Source organism: Amblyraja radiata, chromosome 41 (genome assembly GCF_010909765.2).
Source record: "Amblyraja radiata isolate CabotCenter1 chromosome 41, sAmbRad1.1.pri, whole genome shotgun sequence".
NCBI classification, from domain to species: Eukaryota; Metazoa; Chordata; class Chondrichthyes; order Rajiformes; family Rajidae; genus Amblyraja; species Amblyraja radiata.
In genome coordinates this window covers 15,934,675-15,946,452 of record NC_045996.1, presented here as the reverse complement: position 1 = coordinate 15,946,452, position 11,778 = coordinate 15,934,675, and the positions used below count along the sequence as shown (strand labels likewise).

The 11,778-nt window shown below is 47.3% G+C and overlaps 1 protein-coding gene across 1 annotated transcript in view; it reads right to left on the bottom strand.

Annotated features, from left to right (window-relative positions):
- Positions 1–3,018: 3,018 nt before the first annotated feature.
- LOC116967760 (hypoxia-inducible factor 1-alpha-like) overlaps positions 3,019–11,778 on the bottom strand; it is a 17,332-nt gene continuing 8,572 nt past the window's right edge. Inside the window, exons 8-13 of the mRNA XM_033014367.1 lie at positions 10,765–10,937; positions 9,182–9,423; positions 7,245–7,711; positions 6,808–6,901; positions 5,295–5,391; positions 3,019–4,915 (exon numbers count right to left, since the gene is read on the bottom strand). Coding sequence (XP_032870258.1) covers positions 4,773–4,915; positions 5,295–5,391; positions 6,808–6,901; positions 7,245–7,711; positions 9,182–9,423; positions 10,765–10,937 — 1,216 coding nt within the window. The 3' untranslated portion in view covers positions 3,019–4,772. The remainder of the gene's footprint in view (positions 4,916–5,294; positions 5,392–6,807; positions 6,902–7,244; positions 7,712–9,181; positions 9,424–10,764; positions 10,938–11,778) is intronic.

The window sequence follows — 11,778 nt, the reverse complement described above, 5'->3', positions numbered from 1 at the left end:
CATTGCACTGTTAGCAACAGTGGGACCCGCTCCATTTTCAGCAGTTGGGGCTAACAAAGGCCAAAGATCAAAGATTATTTAATGGTCACATGCACCTAGGTGTAGTGAAATGCTTCTTGCCAATGCAGCACATAAAGAAAGAATACAGACATAACATTAATCAGAGATTTAAACATAAAAAAACATCCCCCCACAATGGCTCCCACCATGAGGGAAGGCACAAAGTCCAGTCCCCAACCCCAGTTCACCCATAGTAGGTATGTTGCAAAGCCTACCTGAAGCGTCTTTGAAAATCTGCCGCTGCGGTGTGCGCGATTTTGGCGCCGTTTAGAGGGGGCGGGTTTAAAACGCGATTTTCTCTAGGCTGTTCAAATCGAAGATGTTCAGCCTAGTTAATTATTAACGAAAAATCGCTGGAAGACCCCGTCGCAAAAGCTATTATTAGGTTTAAAGGCCTTGAATAATAGTTATAGTAGTTTAAAAATCAATCTCTAAACCCGCGACCGCCAGCAACCGCAGGGTCTCATAAAGCAGACAGCTGAAGGTATGCTGTATATTTTTACATTAAAAAGGGCTTCTAAAGATCCCTTTATACAAAGTTTAATATTGCGAGTAGCTCATTTTGGGCCCATTATATCGCGCAGTATTTTTCTGGGCATTTGGGGCACAAATCTACCGCAATGTGAACGTTCTAAACCAGCGCGTTCCACAGGGACCCACTGGAAAGCTGATTTAAAATGGACTTTAATTTACAGCAATTGAACACTGAATTCCTTCCATTTGGCCTATAAATTAATGTAAATGAGATTTAAAAATCATGTTTTATTGTGAATTATTTGTGAATATTATTTGGACATTTAGGCTATTTAAAAATGTTAATCATTTATTAAGAAATGGATAGATGTTTAGATCTAGTAATTGAAGTCTGAAATTAGCTACAATTAGGTAACTAACTAATTATATGCTTTAATTTCAGGTCATCCAAGTAAGATTATTTTATATTTGTTTCAGAATGCTTCAATCTATGATAACTGAAAATTTCATTCAGTTCTCTTAATTTTTAAGAAAGTTATGGGCTTTTGACTGTTCACGATCACAACTTTTTTGTTATATCCATAGAAAATCAATAGGGAACAAGATGCTCATTTCCGAGTATGAAAATGGCCATAACTTTTTAAATACTTGAGATATGAAAGTGAATTAGGTGTCAAATTAAACTTATTTTTATGCTTTATCTGATGGGATAAATTACAGACTTGATTTTTAAAATCTCAAAATGTTGTAACATTGCTACCCATAGTCGAGCCAATTGAGGCCTCCACAGTTGCCTCCACGGAGGCCCGATGTTCCCGGCCGTTCTCGCCGGGTGATGTTGCTCCGGCGTCGGGAGAATCCTCACAGCGGCCTGGGACACCTGGAACGGTCGCTTCCGTACTGGAGGCCGCGGCTTCCGAAGCCAACAAGGCCGCGCCGGTTGGAGCTCCACAACTGGCGATCTCGTCGCGAGATCCCAGGCTCCCGGTGTACAGTTCAGTGCCGCCGCCCGCAGCTGGCCGCTCCTCAGACCCGCAACTCCGCGATGTTGTTCCCGGCGGTCTCAGCTCACCGGAGCTCCAGCGCGGCGACCCAGGCAAGGCATCGCCCGCTCCACGATAGCGCTCCAGCGCTGTGCCGCTGCCGAAGCCGAGGTTCTGGCGGTCCGCGACAGGAAACGCCGCTCCAGGCCCGCTGGTAGGCCGCGAGGACGGGTCGAAGCTGCAGCCCGGAGAAAAGCTGCCTCTCCGACCAGGTAGGGACCCTGAAAGGTAGTTTCCCCCTTCCCCCCCCCCCATCCCCCACACAAAAAAGTCTAGACCTCCAGAAACAAAAACACTTTAACTAACTAAAAATAAAAATAAAAATGAAAAGACAGACAGCTGCAGGCTGGGCAGCCGCGCACAGGTCAGCGCCCCCTGTTGCCAGAGATGAGAACACAGACGGCATGGGACAAAAAGGATTTATATTCCAGACACACGGCATCACTTCGATCACTCGCTTCTTGCAAAAGTGCCTTTGGGCTCGCTCAATGTGTAATACACTGGGTGAGAAACAGTTCTGGAGGGAAATGAATCGAGGCCCTTCTTCAGACTGATTCAGTCCCAACCCAAAACATCTTGATCATTCTCTCCACAGATGCTGCCTGAACCACTGAGTTCCTCTAGAAGGGGGAACTTTTCAAGATTCCAGTAGTTCTCTGTCTCCAATAAACTCGGCAATTCTCGCTGAAGTGGCCAGATTTGGATCGTGCGATCCTGCATGTTGCCGTATTCAATAGACAATAGGTGCAGGAGGAGGCCATTCGGCCCTGCGAGCCAGCACTGCCATTCAATGTGATCATGGCTGATCATCCACAATCAGTACCCCGTTCCTGCCTTCTCTCCATATCCCTTAACTCCGCTATCTTTAAGAGCTCGATCTAACTTTGTTCCAGTTGCCATTGTGTTGTGCAATCCAAGTGGTGAAATGTGTTTGAAAGCAAATTTCATGCCAACATGTGAGGTAGGGAGGACGAAAGATCATAGAGCGAAATCTACTCAGCGAAAAGGCCGTAGTACGTCATGGATTAATGTGTGAATTGACAGATGAGCTATATCACACACAAACTGTTCCCCTACAACAATTACACTGCAAGACGCATAACGGAATTGACAGATGAGCTATATCACACACATACTGTTCCCCTTCAACAATGATTACACTGCAAGACGCATAACGGAATTGACAAATGAGCTATATCACACACATACTGTTCCCCTACAACACTGATTACACTGCAAGACGCATAACAGAAGTGGCGTTTTGCATTCTAAGATGGCGGCCGTTACACTCCGTTACTTACTTCACCTCAGTGCATTGGATTTTGCAGGAGTGGAGTATCTTGCTCCGCTCTGATCTTTAGGTAGGACCTCCAGAAGGTAACCGAACTACAAACCTTGTTATTCATCAGCCGCGAATGTCAGTCAGGAAACAAACTAGACATATAGTGACATTTGTTTTATTTGCCAGAATATTGAGATTCTTGGATTACATATTTTAGGTGAACATTAAATGATGACAACATCACATGCTACTATTGTGAACATTCATACCTACACTATTTGTATAATTATTAATCACGCCGGTTTGTTCTTGTCTGATGTAGAATCAGCGAGGGTGGGGTGACGGGAGGTGCTGTGTTCAGAGGGTAGGAGAGGGGACGAGGCAGTTCCTGGTTGCACTCAGTGAGAGGACAGTACAGTTTGTGAGCGACTGACAGGGATATCACTGCGTGTTGAGGTGTGATCTTTAATCTGGTGGGTGGTTACGTATTGGACCTTTTAATCTCAGGCCCGGTGCCTCCGATCACTGGCCATTGGAGGGGCTGCTCTTCCTATCCCATCTTACCATCAATCCGATAGTGAAAACTCTTCTGCACCAACTAGATAATTCCTGACTAACTAATTTATACGTAAATGTATTAAACAATAACCTTGTTAATTTAATGCCCTTGTGATTTATCTCCGTGGTATTGATCTAGAGATCATTGTTCAATGTTTGGAGATGCCAGCACAGCGCTAGTTATGTCGCCCCATGGTGGGAGAGGCTGCAGGTTGCATAGCAAAGGAACATGTGTGTTTAACGGTCAGCCCTTCTACAGGAAAGGGGATGTTTCTGCTTTCTGTGTAATGGGAGGCACGATGCAACGTCCTGGCAAATTTGGGGTTAGGGTTGAAATAGATTTAGAGGATCAAGGAAAGAGGATAACAGGGCAAGATTAGAGCGGTTGAACTGAAAGTTAACCAGCTTTTGATTCATCTATTTCCTCCCACCCCAGGCCGTCTACAGTAGTCTACATCGCTTTCACTGAGTGACTGATACCCCCTGTCTACAAGGATCTGCTTTCCTGCTGCTCACTTTCCATCTTCCCTTGAATAACTTGGAGACACCAGCCATGTGCCTTTCACAGTTCAGCTTTGAGTACTTGTTCGTGAATTTCCGTCCTAAAACTCACTGGCTCGGAGATTTTCCTTAAAGCACCAACTTTTTGCTCGTTCAAGATATTTTTGTTCTCTCGCAACCCCTTCCCATCCTGAAATGTAAAATACACTTGTTTTTTCACGTGTCAATGGCCCAAAACAGTGATGTTGTTTCTCTCCCCCTAGATGCTGTTTGACCGGCTGCAACAATTGTTTTTTTATAACAAACTTACAGAAGTTTTTTTGCTTTGCAATTTCTTTTACTCCCCAGTCCTACAAATCTCACGTAAATCTTGATTGATAATAGCACCATTAATGCAGTAAATATTTCCCGGTGACAATACATGAATACAAGTTGTTGCTGTTATCTAGAGAGATCTGCAATGTCTTCTGTATTTGACATTACAGCAGAAGTTGTCAAGTGTAAGTTTTCTCCACAAATGCTGCCTGCCCTGGGTATTGCCAGTATGCTGTTATTTCACATTCCCATAGCTGCAGTATTTCTCTGTCTGAGGTAGTTGCTTAGTAAATGCTGGGTAAGGTATTATGGACAGGAACAGATCTGTGGAGAAATGTGAGCTTTACTTCATGCAAGTGGTGAGCTTCTGTGGGTTGTGGTCGCATTGTTTCCTGTTACATCCAGTAACTGAGTCTGGGTGAAACGTCAGCTGCAGTGGGCTCTGTGATGAACCAAGGCCTCGCTGTGGGTCGAGACAGAGCAAACAGTCTGTGACGATATCTGCTGGAGATGAGTTCTTGTCTGGAGAGAGAGGTCACTCAGAAGACCTGGTCCAGGGTGGTGAGCAACTCTGCTGCCTGCAGGGGACGGCTATCCACCAGCAGGGCATCAATGCCACAGTCAGCAAAGGCCAGGGGTGGTGGCATAGAGCTCTCGGTCCCCAGCAGGTGCAGAGTGAGTGCTAGAGAGAGAGAGAGAGAGAGAGAACAATCAGGCAGAGCCCAGCCCTTCCATACCATCCACCCGAAGCTAATCTTGCCTTTGTATCTGGGACCTCGCCAACAGTTGGTAAAGATTTACATCAAGGCTCCAGGAATCTCCTCTCATGCCAATAACCTGGGATAGATGCCACCGGATCCCGGGGATTTATCCACGTTAATGCTTCTTAAAGAGCCCCAACACCACCTCCTCGTCCTCAAGCTCAAACTGCCCTTGAATCTCCTTTCAAGACTTGTATATGCTTCAATCAGATCTCCCCTCAACCTCTGACGTTCTGGAGAAAACAATGTGGATGAAGTAAACCATAAGCCATGGAATCTCAAGTTAAATTGTGATCTTACTCAAAGGAACTGGAATCAACGGATCAGCGGATGCAACATTCCTCGCTCGCTTTCCTGTGACATCAAGAATTTCTGCAACTCCCGAAATATCCAACTCCTGTGGATCAAAAACAAACTATTCTAAATAAATGCCATCAAGCCAGCGTATCCACATATGAAACCAGTCCCAATCATTACTAATTAAACCCAAATAGTCGCAGTGTGGAAACAGGCCCTTCGGCCCAACTTGCCCACAAAGGGTACAGAGAAGATTTACGAGGATGTTGCCAGGACTAGAGGGTTTGAGCTGCAGAGAGAGGTTGTGCAGGCTGGGACTCTATTCCTTGGAGCGCAGGAGGAGGAGGGGTGATCTCTGAAGTGTATAAAATCTGGTAGATGCACAGAGTCTCTTGTCCAGAGTGGGTGAATCGAGGACCAGAGGACATAGGTTCGAGGTGAAGGGGAAAATATTTAATAGGAATCTGAGGGGCAACTTTTTAACACAAAAGATGATATGTGTATGGAACAAGCTGCCAGAGGAGGTAGTTGAGGCAGGGACTATCCCAACGTTGAAGAAATTGTAAGACAGGTACATGGATAGGACTGGTTTGGAGGGATAAGGGACATGTTGGCCGGTGTGGGCAAGTTTAGCCGAAGGATCTGTTTTTACGCTGTATGACTGACCAACCAACATGTCCCATCTACACCAGTCAATCCCATCTGCCTGCATTTGACCCATGTCCCTCCAACTATAACCTTCTAAACCTATCCTATCCACGCACCTGTCTAAATGTTTCCTAAACGTTGTGATAGTATAAGCCTCAACTACCTCCTCCAGCAGCTTATTCTTTACACCCTTAGGTTCCTATTAAATCTTCCCCCTCTCACCTTAGACGTCTTTTGGTTCTCGATTACCCTATTCTGGGCAAGAGAATCTATGTGTTTAAGAAGGAACTGCAGATGCTGGAAAATCGAAGGTAGACAAAAGTGCTGGAGAAACTCAGCGGGTGCAGCAACATCTATGGAGCGAAGGACCTTCTGCTGCACCCGCTGAGTTTCTCCAAGAGAATCTATGTGTTTACCCAATCTATTCTCATGATTTTGATCACCTTTCATTATCCTGCACTTCAAGGAAGAGTCCTAGCCTGCTCAGGCCCTATATCTCAGTCCTGGCAACATCCTCGTAAATCTTCTCTGCACCCGTCCCAGCTTGACAACATGGTGCCCAAATACTGTCTTCACCTTGCACTAAACGTTATTCACATTATTCCCTTTATCACAAAGTGCTGGAGTGACTCAGGGTAAGGCAGCATGTGGAGTACATGGAGAGGAAATGTTGCCTCTCTGTCCTCCACAGAAGCTGCCTGACCCGCTGAGCAGTGTTCTATGCAAGATTCCAGCATCTGCAGTTCCTTGTGTCGACAGTCTAGCCAGCCAACTAATACCCAGGCTGCTGCACAGATACAAACAAATTCACTAGGCTAGTAGCTACGGATCAATGGCTACTCTGGGTGTGAGAGGAGTCTGCCCATACCGTCATGTTCCCGTGCTCCTGGCTGTGTTTGCGCTTCAGGCTGCGAAGAGCCTGAGGCTGCTGGTTTCCCTGGAAACCCTTCTCGCCAAGTGACCTGTAGAATGCAAAGACATATTTACAATGCAAAGAACTATATCCTACACTCTATCTTCCCCTTTGCTCTATCTATTGTATTTTATGGTATATCTAATCTGGATAAATTGCGACACAAACTGTACCCCGAGAACACATGGCAATAATAAACCTAAACTTAAACACGTACTGAGGTACAGTGAATGCTTTGTTTTACATGCTATCCAAACAATTAGATAATACTTCACATAAATACAAACTCAAGTAAAGGGAAATACAGAGTGAACTCTCAATTCTGGATGCTCTCGCTGTCCCTGCACACTCATGGTTTAGCTCAGTATGAGCTGGAGAAGTGAGTCCAATACCTGTCATTGGGCAGTGTGCAATGGCTGCTCTCACTGTCTGTGGCTCCGGCATCCATTCGGTCAGTGGGCCCAAGCCGTGCTCCGGCCTCTGGACACTGCCCAGTGCCGACTCCATTCCCCAACAGGTCCAGAGGCTGGAATATCTCGCGGAGAACCTTCTCCACTGTGGCTGTGAACGCTGGCCCTCTGAACACCAGAGGCTGGCTGCTGGAGACGGCTGGGTTTGCTGCTGCACCGAGGCTCTGGCTGGGCTGGGTTGTGGCAGGTCGCTCGCTCTCGGAGTCTGTTAGCATCTTGGCCAGTACTGGAGCATCAGCCCTTGTGTTGAAGCCCTCGCTGGGCTCCATTTCATCGGGACAGATCAGGCTCTCCACTCCCTCTAGTGGCGGCTCAAAGCTGCTCAGCTGGAAGTCATCCTCCATGGAGATGTATGGAGCCAACAACTCCAGGTCCTGGTCCTGGGATTCCTGCTAACACCAGAGCAGCCACATTATCACCAGTCACACAAACAGAGAACTCCCCCAAACTCAGATGCTGATCCCGTCTCAACTTCCACAGCCACCACCAACATTTCCTGAACAATGTCCTTCACCCACTACTGAAACACACAACCTTTCTTATCCAGGCTCAACTACTCCAGAACAGAGGAAAGGAATCAATCAAAAACATGGACCATCCACAGAAACTGCATAATATAGAACATAGAATAGTACAAAGTGAGTCTGAAGAAGGGTCTCGGCCAGTAACGTCACCCATTCCTTCTCTCCAGAGATGCTGCCTGTCCCACTGAGTTACTCCAGCATTTTGTGTCTACCATGCAACAGTACAGCACAGGAACAGGCCTTTTGGCCCACAATGTTTGTGCCAAACATGATGCCAAGTTAAACTGATCTCATCTGCCTGTACATGATCCATATTCCTCCATCTCCATGTGTCTATCCTAAAGCCTCCGACACATCACTATCGTATCTGTATCCACTCCCACTGCTGGTGGTGCGTCCCTGGGCTCACGATTCTGTGTAAAGTCAACCCGCCCCCCACACCTCCGTTAAACTTTTCCCCTCTCACTTTATAGCTGTGCCCTCGAGTGGACATTTCCCCTCTAACCTTATAGCTACGCCCTCTAAGTAAGTAAGTTTATTGGCCAAGTATTTACATACAAGGAATTTGCCTTGGTGCTCCACCCACAAGTAACAACATGACAAACTGTGACAGTTACGAATGACTCAGAAAACACTAAACATTAATAATAATAAAACATTAATGATAAAACACTATTGATCAAGCATGTGAACCAACAAAATACCAGATCAAAGGGAGGCTACAGATTTTTGGCTGTTGAGTAGAGCAACTACTCGTGGATAAAAACTGTTTTTATGTCTGGCTGTGGCAGCGTTGACAATCCGGAGTCGCCTTCCAGAGGGAAGTGATTCAAAGAGTTTGTGGCCAGGGTGAGAGGGGTCAGAGATGATCTTGTCCACTCGCTTCCTGGCCTTGCAGTGTAAGGCACTTGCCCTCTAGTGGACATTTACACCCTGGGAGAAAGGTTCTGACTGTCTACCCTATCACTGTCCGTTCCTTCAGCACTTTGTTTTTTGCTCAAGATTCCCGCATCTGTGGTCTCTTTGTCCCTGTTCCAATGGATCCCTGGCCCCTTGATTGCAAACACCACCCTCCCCATCTCTCCCCCCTCACCCTCCCTCCCACCAAAGCTTTGCTGCCCTGCAACAGTCTGGTCTCCAATCTACACCGGATTCTGAGGTGGCAATAGACCTTGAGAGGTGTGGTCCATGTGGTGACCACAGCATTAGCTCGAATGACTAACACTGTCATTGTCTGATCCCCGACCATGGTCAACGTGATCCCGACTGAGTTCTGGGAACTTTCCTCCTGTCCTGCCCATCCCTGCCCTCACCCCCACACCACCTCATACTCACTGCCTCAGAGCTGCTGCTGCCTGGGGTTGCAGCGCCAGATGGCACTGGTTTGGCCACAGCCTCAATCTGTGGTTGGACGTCCACCTCCAGGCCGCTGCTGGGTGCCCGTTCCTCGTTATGGTCAAAGATGGGCGCGAGCAGTTTGCAGAGAGCGGGGCTGCAGAATTCCTCAGGAGCCAGAGACTCCTCGCCGCTCTCTGACAGTTTCTTGGTGAAGTGGAACGCACTTGAATCCAGTCGTTCTAGGCACACACACACAAACACGGAGCAGATTAGTCTCAGTTTAAATTAGTTTATTATCACGTGTACCGACGTACAGTGAAAAGCATTGGTTGTGTGCTAACCAGGCAGCGGAAAGACTATACATGATTACATTCCAGCCATCCACTGTGTACAGATACATGATAAGGGAATTTAGTGCAAGCTAAAGTCCAGTAAGTTGATTAAAGATAGTCTGAGGGTCTCCAATGAGGTAGATGGAAGGTCAAAACCGCTCTCTAGCTGGTGAGAGGACGGTTCAGTTGCCTGATAACGGCTGGGGAAAAAATCATCCCTGAATCTCATGGTAGGCATTTTCATACTTCTGGACCTCTTGCCTAATGGAGAAGAATGAGTGACCAGGTGAGACTGCTCCTTGATTAGTGAGAGCATTGCCTTCAGTCCAGGCACTGGGCTCTCAATACATATGTTGCAGAGAAGCAGCCCCTTCAGCCCATCACACCATGTCCCCATCTAAACTGATTCTCTTTACCAGCACCTAGTTGCCAGCTGAGCAAGCCCTGGCAATTCAAATACTCATGCTTGAATTTGAGAGTGTGTGCCTCCACCTCTCTCCCATTCACGGTTCCAGATTCCACCCACCCTCTGGCTGAAAAACTCTTCCTCAAATGCCCTCAACTATGCCCTCTGGTCACATGGGGAGAAGGTTCTCACATCCACCTTGACGCCTTGGCCAATGCTGTGCAGTCCTACCAGAGTGCTGCTTCATGTTGAACCAAGACTCACCTGTGTGGGCAGGGGGAACCAAGACTCACCTGTGTGGGAGGGGGGAATCAAGACTCACCTGTGTGGGAGGGGGCCGGCAGTAAGATCGGGAATAAACAATCTCCAAAAATATCTAATGAGCAGCTATTGGCTTTGTGTGTAATGGGTCAATGTCTATCCATTAACCAACATCAGACTATCTGGTCTTCCCGCCATCTTTGGGGACTTGCTCTGCACATTCTAAAACATCCTGTAGTTAGGAGGCACAACTTGAAGACCATGAAATTAACCCTGTGTCCTTCCCAGAGTCAGAGCATGGAATCAGGCCCTTTGGTCCAACTTGTCCACACTGATCCCTGTAAGCTCCTACATATATCTATCACAAATAAGAAAGTTGTAAATGCTTAATAATAACATTTCATAACCACTTATTCTTTGTGACTCAGCCTGCAAGTGTATTCACGTGTGTATGAGCTTCTGTATTAGGGCCTGTGAGAGTATTGGAGCACCCTTTAGTGCTTCAAGGAGGGTCTGGGATGTTCGCAGGTGTTTGAGGATCTCTGTCCCTCTTCCTGAGGGTCCCCACAGCCCCAGCGTACCTTTGAAATCCATGGAGATAATGATATTGACGCATGCATGTGTGGATTCATCCACGCCGGTGGGATTCTCCTGCTGGGGAGAGAGGTCCGGGGTTTCCTCCGAATCCTCGGCTGGCTCCTGGAGATTCCGGCACTGGTCCAGGGAGAAGACGAGCTCCTCGTCCTCCACCGCACTGCAGAAGGAGAGCAAAGGGCAGCGTCGTTAGTACGTGAGGGTCAGAGTTTAGAGATACAGCACGGAAACAGGCCCTTCGGCCCACTCGGTTCCTGCTGGCTATAAACCACCCATTCACACCAGTCCTACGTTGTCCCACTTTCTCATTCACTCTTGACACACAAGGGATAAATTACAGAGTGCCAATTAACCTACAGACATGCACGTCTTTGGGATGTGGGAGGAAGTCGGAGTACCCGGAGTTAACCCACAGGGAGAACATGTAAACTCCAAACAGACAACAAGGCTAGGATCCAGCCCAGTTCTATCCATTGCACCACTGCGACTTCAAACACAACTGGTTGCTGCAATCCTGACTGGAGCAAACTTTACATTGCCGTCTACCTTCATCCTGGAGCTGCCACATCTCCCTACAAACCTCCCCCTTCCCCCTTCACCCTCCCCTTCACTCTCACCTTCCCCTTCACCCTCACCTTCCCCTTCACCCTCACCTTCACCCTCACCTTCCCCTTCACCCTCACCTTCCCCTTCATACTTCACCCCATCCTCTTCACACTTCACCCCTCCCCCTTCCTCCTGAGGCTGAACTGCACAATGATCAAATAGTAATTTACAACCACAAACTACTTAGGACACAGTAACTCGATTGTAAGATTTCATTGAACATAAAACTGTACAGCACAGGAACAGCTCCTCCCTGCTGCATGTCCCTCCATTCCCTGCCCATCCATGTGCCTGTCTAAAAGCTTCTTAAATGTCACTATCATATCTGCCTCCACCACTCTCCCCCCAGCAACACATCCCAGCACCCAACACTCTAAGCCCCGCACATCTCCTTT